Source organism: Stegodyphus dumicola, chromosome 1 (assembly GCF_044657685.1).
Source record: "Stegodyphus dumicola isolate Sdum_Otavi_A_Nest chromosome 1, ASM4465768v1".
NCBI classification, from domain to species: domain Eukaryota; kingdom Metazoa; phylum Arthropoda; class Arachnida; order Araneae; family Eresidae; genus Stegodyphus; species Stegodyphus dumicola.
This window is the reverse complement of record NC_140768.1, coordinates 206,953,784-206,967,839: the sequence shown is the minus strand read 5'-3', so window position 1 is coordinate 206,967,839 and position 14,056 is coordinate 206,953,784. Positions and strand designations below refer to the sequence as shown.

Here is a 14,056-nt window from a genome sequence, read left to right as displayed (position 1 = left end):
TATATACACATATATATATACATATATATATATACATATAATTTAAATTCAATAATTAATATATGTATGTGCATGTGTGGGTATTACTTATATATATGAAATTGGGTAAGAAAGACAAGCATGAGAGTGTATTTACTTTTTCCCATTATATTTTATATCGTTAACGTTTACTTCCGGAGACTTTTTCTTTTAAGAAATTTTAGCTTTTTTATATTATTATTTGAGTTGCTTCATTAGCATGTGTGTTTTTTTGTACATAGTATTGATATAGCTATTTTAAATTTTTGTTGTACTTTTTAAATAGTTTTACTGTGTAGACAGAGAAAAATTGATACGAGAACAATCAGACCGTGCTGGTTACTTTTTTAAATTTCCATATATTATTTAGTTTTTAAACTGACAGCAAGCTTTCTACAATAGAAATAAATTGCCTCACTAGTCACCTACGCTGAAAGGAGAATGATTCAGCTTCCTTAAAGGTTCTGAAATTGCTCTGGGTTCTCACAGAAATTTAAGGCATTATTTAACATTCTGACTTGTAACCTTTTAACAAGTTGTTGAAATTGAAACACTATTGATGAAGAAACTTTCCAGAAAAATGGATGAGAATATTAAAAAATAAATAATTAAGAAATTTATATTAGTATTCATTTAAAAGTTTAGTTCAATAGTAGCATTTTTTACTCTTATTTCTGAAGTGTTCAGTACAATTTTGACGAACTCACTTCCGGCAAAGTGTAAATTATTATGCAAAACTTTAATAAATTTTTGTTATCAATACACTAAAATTTAAATAGCAGAAAGTAAAATTTCCTTAAAAGCTAACATTGAATTTTCACTAATAATATTCACTTCAATAACGCAGCACTGTTATTCAAATACACAATTTTAAGCTAGTAATTGAAGTAAGACATTAAAATATCCTTCCATGTTTCGGGTTTAGCGATTTAGTTTGCTTTTAAGTCCGATATCTGTATTTCTTAATCTCTTTTGTATAATAGACAAATACAGATAATCTTCACCCACAGCAGGAAAAAAAATCACTATCAAACCAGACATCCGTTAATACTTTCTTTTCATCAACCTCCCTTCAACGAGGAAAGAACTTTGCACCAGGCGGACCAAATCCGTTCTTCCACCAACGATCGGAGGATTACTTTTGCATATCCTCGTCGCGTTATTTTGAAAGTTTCGGCACCAGTAGGTGCTATCTCTTCCTAACGATTAACGAAAAAAGAGGAAAGAAAACAAAAAGGAATGCTGAACACCTAAATTTAATCCGAACGACAAAATAGATTTGTTAAAAACGCACCGTTTAGCCAATCAACTGAAAAGGGGGAGGGACTTGGCTCTTTTTGACTCCATTTAGTGGTTTAAATCGTTCTCAACGAGTATATAAACCGAGACAACTTTTGTAGCAGCACTACGGATACGGCAAACCAACACAAAGATGAAGTTTGTGGTAAGTAAGCTAATTGAAAAACCTTGGATTATTTACAAAAGTGAATCGCCTTCGTTCTGTGGATATACCTGCTGGTGGGTTTGATAATCCAGAAATCTTAGTTAAGATATCTTGTAGTATTTCATAGTTCTACAACTGCATATAAAGACTGTCAAAAAACAGGATTTGGAAAGTCGCCTTTTATTTCTACAAATCGTTGAATTCCTTCCGAATTTTACGATCAGGTTTAAGTAATACGTCTGGTATTACTGTACTGAAGAATTTGCTGGTAGAAAATGTATCCATGTTCTAAGAAAAAGAACAAAATATTTCGAGATAGATAACTGAAAACCTTTGTGTGCAAAAGAGTGCAATTAGGTTTATTTGCAGAAGAACGAAAGATGGATGCTTTAGTATAAAATTAATATATGAATTTATATGAAAGACCGATTATCAAAATATGTATTTCAGTGATAAAATATCATAGTCTTCAGGATTAAAAAATATAGTCTGGCTTTTATTTATTAACTTATTTATCGGATACAGAATGCAGGAAGAGAAGAACGAATCGTTTGCTGTAGAATATCTAACAAATAATTTTGATACTGAAGAAGTAACAAAAGGAAGGGAACGAATGAATAAATACCGAAGTTGCAATATTCTATTTGATATCTAAACTTTTTATTCCCCCCCCAAACAAAAACCTGAATTTTAAATATTGTAGTTTCCTGAAAGTTATAACAGCCTCATCTTTCAAATAATTAATTCAAATATTTTGCGACGAATTTCAAAACATTCACGAGAATGTTCATGTTCTGAAGTAAACTTATGAATTCCTGAACTTTAATTTTAGACTAATTATTATATTTCAATATATTTTATGGTACAAAAGATTACAAGTTCTGAATAAGAGAATTTAATTGAGAGAAATGTATTCATGATAAAATTATTTCATTTTTAGTGATATTCTAATATTCTTTTACTTAGAAATTAATTCTAAGGAAATTATTCACATCTGCTAAAAATGTAAATAAGTTATAACTGAGAAATAATTTATAAACAAAGCACTTCAACAAAGTACTAATTAAATAGAAACAAAAAATTATAATAATTAATTAAATAAAATTAATTAAAATTAAATTATTTGCAGTAGAAAATCAAAAATAATTAAATTATTTCAAGTAACTCTGCTTAGAAAAAATTACTAATTAATGTTAGATACAATGATAAGAAGGCATTACAGAACATTCAATATACGTATCTTCATTTCTAAATAATGTGAAAACATTAATTTGTAAAATCTAGAACATAAAAAATAAATTTTCTATTTTTCAGTCATGGAATATTAGATAAATGCTTTGGTTTGGAAACATGTGCTAGAATTTGATGTGCTCTATAAAGCTGCATAGAAATATTTAAAATCTCAGTTTGAAAAAATATATAAAAATTATAAATTTATCTGAGTTAGAACTTAGTAGATACTGTACAGACAATTTTCTATTTTCCTATAAATCTACGCTCATCTCATCAAGGTAAAAATACCGAACAGAACTCAGTTCTTCTTACGGGCAGAACCAAAAATAGACAGCGATTATGTTGTTGTTGCATGTCTCTTACTTCTAGGATAAGTTAAGGCTAATGTTAGCATTATGGTTTCATTAAAAACAGTTTGTTACACGATAAACTCAATTTTTCTTTTAAAAGAAAGGAAAAGTTCATAAAAAGAGAATGCAATTCAAATAAGTGGGGAAAGTTAGTAACGTTCTTTTCAGGAAGCTTTTTATGCAAGTTAATGATGATTTCCTGAATTCGGCAGAGCGTTAAGATCGGAAAGTACAAATGTCTTATAAGTTACGGTTCGCTGAGTACTTCATTTCTGTCACGCGGGCAGTGAATTCGAATTTTACATTTTTGTGTGTGAAAATTTGTTGAAGTGGAACTATTTATTAAAACTTTAAACAGTACGCAGTTTCGAAAAGAATGCAAGCAAAAAAATGTTAATCTTGTAATTAGATTTCTAAAATGGAAATTTCATTATTTTTCCTGAAAATTTATTATTGACTGATTAATTTTGATTTTAATTTTAACGATTTTGTTAACATATTTTTGAACGAGAACGGTTTAAATGGATGTTTGTTTTAATTTTAACAGCCATTAGCATATCTAAATTATTTTGCTATTCAAATTATTTTTTTTCTATAGTCGCAAACGGAAGAGATTTATATTATGAAGATTTTAGTATTCAAATTAACTTTTAAGATAATATATTATTATATAAATGAATTGTAATATACCCGATAAGCATTAAAATCAAATCAATTATGGGATATATGAAATAAATGAAGTAATATGGTTAAAATAAATAAAAGGATGGTGAAAATGATTATAAATAAAATGCGTATATATATTACATTAAATTGCATTAATTATTTCTAACTAAAAAGCTTCTGATTTCAATAGATTTTGTTATCATCATTTAATCTTTGCTCGACTTGAGTGTATGTTTTGATGTTTATATATATATATATTATTATTCGTATAATTTTCAGTAAGTGTTCAGTAATTAAAGTAGAAGAAAAATACTGACAGGTTTTATATTTCGTACACAGATTAGAATTTAAAAAATTAATTTTCTGAGACTATGTGCGTGATTAATATCAAATATAAGGAAATATTATTCTTTATTTTACTACCCTGCATTTTCTATCTCCTTTCTGCATGCCTTCGTGGTGTAATGGTAGCACACTCGGCGCGTATTTGAGAGTTCTTGGTTCGAGTCTTGGACTGGGCGCTGCTTATTTTTCTTATTTCCAACTTCAAAAATCCTAATGACTCTACAGTTTTACATATTCATTTTAAGCTTAAATACATAAAGTTTTACTGAAAAGATAAAATTTTTTATGAAGATGAGTTTATGGGACACAATTTAAAACAGTAATATAAAACTTTTTTCAAATTTTAAAGTAAAAGAAAATTCACTTCATAACTAACATTCATTTTGGAAAATATAGATATTATGTTTAAAAACAGAGTTTATAAAATATGGAATAAAAGAGCTTTCTATAATGCAAGAGTGCCATTTTTTTCTGAAATAAAAATATATGGTTTAAGCTGGACTCTTTCTGTGAACTTGATATGCATCATATGATAACATCTATATGATACAGATAGCTCTCTTTTCTTCATGTAGCAAACTTTGAATAGCTCCTAATATTATTTATGTAAAAAACACAAATTTATTTTGTATTTACTCGGCATGATGCTATTAACACATAATCAGAATATAAGATGTTTGATTCGAGGAATAAGAACAGAGAACTTTCAGCGCAGTACATGTTTTCTCTCATTTTGTTCAGAAACTAAACAATTTTTAAACGAAAAAAATCATTTCCGAATCTTTCTAAAGATCTGTGATATTTACGTAGATTTATTTTGGTCTGTCCACGGGACGTGAAGAAGCAAAAGTTAATATTATTGCGAAAATGTACTGAAATTTTGGTTGGGAAGTAATTGATTTGATGTCATTCTCTTTTAAGGTATCAAAATGCCCAAATAATATTTTTAGCATAATTGTGACGAATCACGGAGTTTGAATTTACCAGATTTAGAAAACTTCTTTGATTATACTAGTTCGGTTGATAATTTTTCTTTTTTTTAAGGCACTTCATCTTTCCATCCTCGTGGTCTGCGCAGTGGGTGCTTACTCAAAGGATGTCGCTGAAGAGATCAAGGCAGCTGAAGTAAAAGCAGTGCCTGAAGCCAGAAGTGCAGATCTCGCCTTAGCTTTAGGTAAGATAACAATTAATTTTGAAACATCTGGTTACTTGTTATATTGTTGAAAACTGGGAGCCTGCATTAATACCACATTGCATTTTTGGTGGTAAATTAAATACAATATACTTACGTTTCTTTGCATTTTCGTCGCTGGTTATGAATAGAATTTTCACATTTAGTTAGTTATTAATAAAATTACCTTCCATATAACAATATTTCAAACTGGTTTTAGAATATAAAATTGGACTAAGTAAAAATACAAGGGAGTTTTACTAAGACTGTGAACTGTAATTACAGGATTACTAAATTTCTAAAGAATTGGCACAGCTGAGCTTGAGAGAAATTTCGTAAAACGGAACTAGCAGTGACATTTTTAAAAGCAAATAAAACTAAACTTTTATATAAAATTGTTTCTGATCATATTAGAAGAATAGGAAAATAGTTTTATTATACACTGAATAGCGTAAATTTAAAATATCAGGAAAACATACTAAATTTAACTATTAAAATTTATTAGGATCAGAAGCATAAGAATGAACTGGAATTAGACCCTTTATAATGCTCCTCAACAAGGAATTGAAATCATCTACACTTCTGCAATGCAAATGCGCATATTCGTATTTATTTACCTCTCCGTTATTAAAGCATAAATTTGAAATGATAGCCTTGTAAAGCATGAGTAGATTCTTCCGCACAATTAAGTTCATCAGCTCCCGACCGGTAGCGTCAATGAACATTCGTAGTTCAACTTAGGGCAATTCTGCGAACGGGCTAACTGCAGGGACGTTTTCATACTTTGGCCCATGTATAACGTAGGCAAGAAAGAAGTTTCCTTAGAAAGTCTTTCACAAAGGCATTCCTATGTATATAGCCCTCTACTTGCTTTTCTTATTAATTAACCTAATCATCAGCAGTTCTATAGACAGACATTACACACTAGTTACTGTAATCATATTGATGAATCGGCTCTAATTTTCACAACGAAATTTTAATACTGGATAAAAGCTGATAATAGAATTTTTTGACAAAATTATTATGAGAATTTAGCCTTATTTTCAATTACATTATCTCATACTCGAGGATTTTTTTGTTAATAATAGATGCCATTAAAAATTGTAACGACTTAAAAAGTGAGAAGCATCTTTCATGCGAAACCACTGCACCAAGTGGCCATCTGGGCTCATTATGCTGCTTTTAAGAAGATTTCTACAACGAAATTTTATCGGTTACAAGTCAGAATTTTTTGTGCATTCTATAAGCTGTAAACTGTTGTTTACATTTCAAGACGATCTAAATTAATTCTTATTTACCATTCAAAGAAAAACATTCATATGACAAGCTAGGGGACAAAGCAATCAGTTTCGGCAAAATAAAAGTTCCATTCGTAGTTTTGATTAACATAAGACTTTTTAACTTTTTATTTAAAATGAATATTAATTATACTAATTCAAGTTAAAGAACATCTGAAATGTACCGGTAAAGGAATAAAGCTCTAATACCTGTAAAAGAATCAAAATAATAACTTATGTTTTAATGTTACAGAATTAAATTGTCAATTGTAGAGCAGACCAAGAGAGTAACATTTACATATATTATGTAGTTAAGTCATGTTTACATTTGTGCAAAGTTTCATAAATGTATTTAAAAAACATTGCAAACTGTATAAAAATTAATATAAAAATTAACCATTTCATTCAATGAAAAAAAGTCAGTGGATAACGTAGTAGGAATGTAAAGAAATAGTATTTGCTGCAATGCTGCAATTTAAGAAAAATTTTAAGAATTTAAGGAACAGTGACATTAGTGCATTGCTTTAAGTGAAACATCGTAAGCGAGATAGTATATAATAATGTCAATGCAATGTTATAAGTGAAATAATTATTTAAATTTACTTCAAGTGAAACATATTTAGCTGCAACAAGACGTCTGCAAATTTAATGGATGCAATGTCGTTGTGATTGAAGTATCCCGTTTCGAAATCAAGAAAGCCTTAAGAACGTGAATAAGAGAAATTTATGCACTAGAATATACTGAAGCCCAATGGTCACCGTGTGACCTATTACACGGTCTGGATCACAGCAGTACTACAAATAATAGCTGCGATCCCTCCTCTTCCTGTAACTGCGCCGCCTGCAGAGTATTCTCGTACTGACAGATTTTAAATGTTATATAACACGGCAGTCACGAACGCTTATGTCTTGCAGGGACTATAGCGCCCCACCCAACCCTGTAGGAACGCTGCTTTCTCTAACCACCATACCGAACGGATGGCACTTATGACGACAGTCACTAAATGAGAAATAAAGCAATTTATAAAATCATCTAGTCTCTCATTCTAGACCATTTCAGAACAAAAGAAATGATTAACATAAGCAATAGAAATACGGAAAACAATTTTATAGAAAAATATAAAAAGAGTGTATCAATTTAAAACTAAAGTGTAACAAAGATCTTAGAATTGACACAGAGAATCAAATTCATTTCTTTTATAAAAATTTCATCACTTGAATTCCGAAATTACTTATAAAAGTGTAATGGTAATAGTTATTTTCTTTCAGTAGAAAAAACAGACAAAATGCATTTACAAGGCTAAGATACAATTTATAGTTTATTTTAATAAAGGTTAATATGTTTATTTTCTAGGAGCAGGGAAGACAGCATTCAATGCTGACGGCTCCTATGAAAAGACTTACAATCTGCCTGGCAACCACGAAATTAGCGTAGGCGTTGGTAAAGACGGTGCTGGTTTTGGCTACGGTTATACCACAGATGAACGCGGTAATGTCGGTGGCATTCCAGGGCTTTCTCCATTAGCCCTTGCTGAAGCCCATGACGTTAGCGCAAGAGGTTATGGATACGGACATGGTCACGGAGGTCATGGTGGAGGACATGGACATGGCCATGGTGGAGGACATGGGCACGGGCATGGTGATGGACATGGTCATGGTAAGAATTTAAGAAATACATATGTAGCATAAATGGTATAAAGATCAAAGCTATTAAATATAATTTACTTCTTATCATTTTTAAAGCTTTGAATTTAAAATTATGCGTCTGATTTTAGAAAACTAAATAATTCAAGCATAGAGACAATAAAACTAGTGTTTTAGAATATTATGAGAACATGTATATCTTTTAATATTACTGCAAAATATTAATAAAACTAGAAAGTTAAACTATCGTCAAAATATGAATATATTTTAAAATAACATGCTTATTCTCTTTTTATAAACTACGTTTAGTTACTTTTTAATTAATAATAAAAATCATATTCATTCTAGGTCATGGTCACGGTCATGGTCATGGTCATGGTCATGGTCATGGTCATGGACATGGGCATGGGCACGGACACGGACATGGGCACGGTCACGGTCATGGACATGGACATGGGCACGGTAAGGAAAATGCAATCACTAATTCTCTCAGACTTTTCATTAATCATACACATATATCCGATCTTTAAGTAAGCTCTGGGTGAAAAGGTCGAAATAATTTAATTTTTAATTGCAAAATTATTTATAAGTTATCAAACAAGAGAAATTGCAACTGATATGTTACTTGCTTTCAAGGCCTGTTAGGAATTTGCGTTAGTGTTACTATTACTAACACTTAAGATAAAAAAAATTATATAGCTTTATTGAACCTGCAAATTTCCTTCTGTATCCTGATTAAACAGAACTTAGGTTTGATTTTCTCGTACGTTTAAAAAGAAATTTTAATATCAGTAATATATTATTTAAACTTTCTCGTTTACCTAGGACATGGACATGGTCATGGTCATGGTCACGGACATGGGCATGGGCATGGACATGGACATGGACACGGACACGGACATGGACATGGACATGGTCACGGGCACGGCCACGGCCACGGTAAGCATTACACGTTTAAGTTCCATATGAAATATTTCGAAACTGAAAGTGTATTGTAGTTATACTAAGTGTTTGCTTTTGAATTTCTTAATACATAAACGATAATTAAAACAAATAATTTGTTTTAAAATATTGTAATAAATTTTTTCATTTAGGACATGGTCACGGACATGGTCATGGGCATGGTCACGGGCACGGTCATGGTCACGGTCACGGTCATGGTCACGGCCATGGTAAAAAAATTTTGATTATTCTTTTACAACTTTAATTCTGGTTAAATTCTTAAACTTTAGATTGCAACTCTAAAATAAATGTATTTCAGTATAACTTAGAATCATAAAATCCCGCAGTTGGAGTAACTACAGTTTTTATAGTTTTAAGTCTGATTACATAGTTGTACCTCTGAATCAAAAAGTGTGATTAATAATTTAAACTTCTCTGAGGAATTACAGAAATTTACAGGAAATTAATTTATAATTTTAAAACTTAAAACAAATTATGTGCAACTTTAGGCATTGTGAACTCAAAATAGGAAATAATATATATTTTGAAAAATAAATATAAGCTGTAGTATTATTATTTAACTTAAATTGAAAGTGATTTTTTAAGAAGAAAAATACGCAAAATTTTTTTAAATGCATTGCTAATTAGGATTTGAGTACAGCATTCACTTCTACATAGACAGGGCATAGTTTTCATAAAAATGCTAGTTACGAGTTGTATTTAACCTATGTTTACCTTTTGTTTTCATTATTTATGACGCTATGGTCAAGAAAGAAAAAATGGCAGATTTTAATGTATACTTCACTTTAATGATTACAGCATATTCCGAAGCATTCCATTTCCTTTGACTCTGCGTTATGTCTTATTTAATAATTCATAACGGATATAGCTTCTTCGGAAATGTTTATTTTTAGAGCTGAATAAACTCCGTTGTAAATTACTTAGCATTGAGTAAATATAGTTACGTCATTGAGCTATAATTATTTAAAATTGAATAGATTTAGTTAGTGGATTGAGATAAAATTATATAGCATTAAACAGCCTCCTTGACTAGGGGACTCAGCAATAGTTATTTAGTATTGAATAGTCTTAACTAAAGATTTTGATACTAAACAAACTTAGCTATAAAATTTTTGGTATGTTCTAGGACATGGGCATGGACACGGACATGGACACGGTCATGGACACGGTCACGGTCATGGTCACGGTCACGGTCATGGGCACGGACACGGTCATGGGCACGGACACGGTCATGGGCACGGACACGGACATGGTCATGGACACGGCCATGGGCACGGACACGGACATGGTCATGGACACGGCCATGGGCACGGACACGGGCATGGACACGGGCACGGGCACGGACACGGGCACGGACATGGGCACGGGCATGGTCACGGACATGGACATGGTCACGGTCATGGTAATTAACTGTTTTATTATCAAAGATTATATTATTTTACCTATCATTTAAAGTTTTTAATCTATAGAAAAATTCTTCATACAAAATTCTCCTTATTGAAATTTACTTCTTTGTGTATGAAAAACTATAGTATTTATATGTTAATTACTCACCATTTTTTTTCATTCCGTAATGCGAAATACTGTGTTTTTTGGTTGTAAATTTCCGCAATTAATATCTTTTTATACAATTATTGGAGGGATTACACTAACACATCTTTGCTTTCTGAGAATCTGTAAATCAGTTCTTGAGCAGCTATTATCCTTCGTTACCCGAGTAATAATGAGTACTTTTGAAAAGTCTAAGTTTCTTTCGATAATAGCTATAACAGTTTTAAAATAATCCCTATTACCTTTAAGGCATGTTAATGCAAATGCTAATATTCGCCGTTCTAATATAAAATATCACTTTTAGAGAAGTTCGAGATAAATATTTTACAATATTTAATTTTCTCAATCATTGTACGCACTCTTTCTTTACCAGTAAAAGAGCTTTTAATAATATCACGGTATCAATACCTTTGCAATGTCTTTCTTAGGACATGGTCACGGGCACGGACACGGGCATGGTCACGGACATGGACATGGACATGGACATGGACATGGTCACGGACACGGTCACGGTCACGGTAAGAGTATAATAAATATAAACAGAGCATAGTTTAATATGAATCTCGTTAAGTGTTCGAGATTTAAATTTTGATAAATGTTTGCATACGAAAACATTTATTCAGATTATTTAAGCATTAAACAAATACTTAAACGAGTGTTTTCCAGATTGTCATATGTGAATTATTACAACCTCTTCTTTATATCGCATTAACCTTTTTATAATAATCTGCATCCTTGCAATCTAATATTTAAACTTCATACTAAAACCGAGTAGATTGTTGGATTTGGTATAGTACAGCTAATCCAGAAAGAATAAACAAGACAGCAGAAACATGATTAAAATTAATCATTGAAAACTTTATAATAATGCAAATCTTCTAGTCATTAGAAATTAATCATTTAATGCAATAAAGAAAAATAATTTTTTAGGATATTATAAGATTTAAATGGAAGCTAATCTATCTGTCAGGAAAATTATGTGCCATGTCTCATATTCAAGAGACGATAATATTATTAGCAAATGATTAGATTTATTCATGAAAGAAACTGCGTATAGCTTGAATCGCTGAACTTTGGATACTAGTCTAAGCTGTAGTTGTACTTGTGCCTTAATAATTAGGCTCATAACAAAAACCACTTAATGTTTCTTTATAATTCTTTTCTCAATCAATAAATTAAAACTGAGCTATTTTAATTTTTTTTAATATTCAGGACACGGACATGGGCACGGTCATGGTCACGGACACGGACACGGTCATGGTCATGGACACGGACACGGTCACGGTCATGGACATGGTCAGTATCTTTATCAGCACATGATATATATTCTAAATTAAAATATTATCTATCATTACCTATAGCTCAGAAGAAACTTACAGGTATTATATTGTTGACGAAGAACTGCATAGTTAGACACTGCAATACTGATTTTAGATCATATTGTATAAAACATTATAATCATACTTCAACAACCATTAGAAGTAAATGTTATTATGATATCTTACAGGTCATGGACACGGACACGGACACGGTCACGGTGAGTTTTTTTTCTTCTTACTGTAATTTATTTATGAGAACTGATTGTTAACGCTTAAACATTTTAGATTTAAAGAAATGAAAATCATAAAATGTAGTAGCTCAAGAATTATAAATACGTTTTTCTTTACTGTGCATCGTCTTTTATGTTAACAATATTAATTGTTTTGCATTTCTAGGTCATCATGGTTATCATCTTTATGGTCGCTCCGGAAACGGAATCATCCTTCCTCATTCCACCTTTGGTACCACATACGAAAACTCTTACGCCTTCCCTATTTCCGGAAGATCTTATGAAACACCACTTAACCTGGACTCCCAAGAAATGGCCTATTTGGAAGGCATCGTTAAAAACACTTTCGGAAGCCAATATGTTCCTATAGGACGTTCAGCTACAGGCGGATTAGCCGGATTTACAGGGCCAGCCGGACAGGACGTACCACTCACTCCAATTGCCAAATCACCTTGAAGGAATGTGATATGCTGTCCCTGGTACAACCAGAGCATCAAATCTAATCATTTAAGGGTAAGTAACTGTTTTATGGCTTATTTTCCCTAAAATGGGTTTACTTACTGTTTCATTTCATACAAACTTTAATATCTTTGTTCCCTTCGGTATGATTTTCGGTAATTACTGATTATATAATTAGGAGGAATTATTTGACCATCCTAAATCTGTTGAGTGAAAAAGTACAATTATTGGAGAATTTATTTGCAACTTGATTACTCTCCTAGATTATTTGAAACAAATCTCTTAGTTTTTTGGAACTGAGTTCTATAAAATGATATATATTCTTGAATTAGGTCCCTTGTGAATCAAGTATAAGAAAACATAATGATTATACTTAAAGTATTTTTAATCGCTAATTAAAAAATAACGCTTATGCCTTTCACTGGAATTTTTAGTTTAAACTGTCATGCTATATTACAACCATAACTTTCAACAGTAATGCCAAATTAATAATAGTAAACTTTTATTTCCCTAGGTCTCTTCTGAGTGGAGGGTGCCTCAGACAGATGACAGGCCCGCAGCCAGCAAAGAGCAGCATGTACATAAGTGGTCTTCCATGTACATACTTACACATGTGCATGCACGAAGTGCATAATGTTGTCAACTTTGTTGTCGCGTGCCAAGAGATTGAATGCTGTATTGAAGCATGGAAAGAATAAAATGTAATTTATGAACATACAAATTGTTAGTCTTTCTCATTGCAATACATTTAATTTAACGGTTTAGATATACAAAGCAATTTCATAAACGCAGAATTAAAATTTTTGCTGTCATTACATCATCCATTATTTTACAAGAATTACCCAGGAAAAACAAATAAACAAATAGAAATAAACATTTAATGATGTTTCAGCAATATCTCAAACGATATGATTGATAATTTAGTTAAAATTTAAATTTTATATAGCTTGTTATAATCTTCTCATAATGTATCAATTTTTAAAACATTTAAATTCTGTTAAAATTAAAAAAGGAATATTACTTGTAAATTTAAGAGAAAATACAGTTAAATCGATTTTAAATTAACAATGAAACTAATAGTGTTAAAGTAATTCATTTCAAATTTAATGCTCTTAAAAATACCACAATAGATACTTTAAACATTAAATTTTTGTTTTGTTACTGCTCTTGCATTTTTTACTTTATAAATTGCAATCTATTTCAGTCTGCCACATTCTTACCAAACTGCCAACTGGTTAGAGCACTCGTATTAGAAAGTTACCACAATACAATTATGTAAAAAACAAAGTAACACTAAAATTTCAAAATTGTTATATACTAGTTTCGACACCAAGGTTAAATAGCTTTACTTCAAGGTACCATGTTATATCTGAAATTCCTATATGT

The 14,056-nt window shown here is 30.9% G+C and overlaps 1 protein-coding gene across 7 annotated transcripts; it reads left to right on the top strand.

Moving 5' to 3' along the window:
* The first annotated feature begins 1,331 nt into the window (after positions 1-1,331).
* Positions 1,332-13,391, top strand: LOC118184563 (uncharacterized). Of its 7 annotated transcripts, none has more exons than XM_085824992.1 (12): positions 1,333-1,462; positions 5,101-5,230; positions 7,859-8,161; positions 8,497-8,610; positions 8,974-9,087; positions 9,243-9,320; positions 10,238-10,513; positions 11,091-11,181; positions 11,906-11,958; positions 12,170-12,199; positions 12,378-12,724; positions 13,185-13,391. In XM_085824992.1, the coding sequence occupies exons 1-11, from the start codon at positions 1,451-1,453 to the stop codon at positions 12,665-12,667; spliced, it is 1,491 nt and encodes a 496-aa protein (XP_085681118.1). In that variant the 5' UTR covers positions 1,333-1,450; the 3' UTR covers positions 12,668-12,724; positions 13,185-13,391. The 7 variants fall into 7 exon arrangements, with proteins under 7 accessions (XP_085681126.1, XP_085681118.1, XP_085681120.1 ...); XM_085824989.1 differs by having other exon boundaries at positions 1,334-1,462; positions 7,859-8,143; positions 11,091-11,180; positions 11,875-11,958; XM_085824982.1 differs by having other exon boundaries at positions 1,334-1,462; positions 7,859-8,155; positions 11,091-11,180; positions 11,875-11,958.
* The last annotated feature ends 665 nt before the right edge of the window (positions 13,392-14,056 follow it).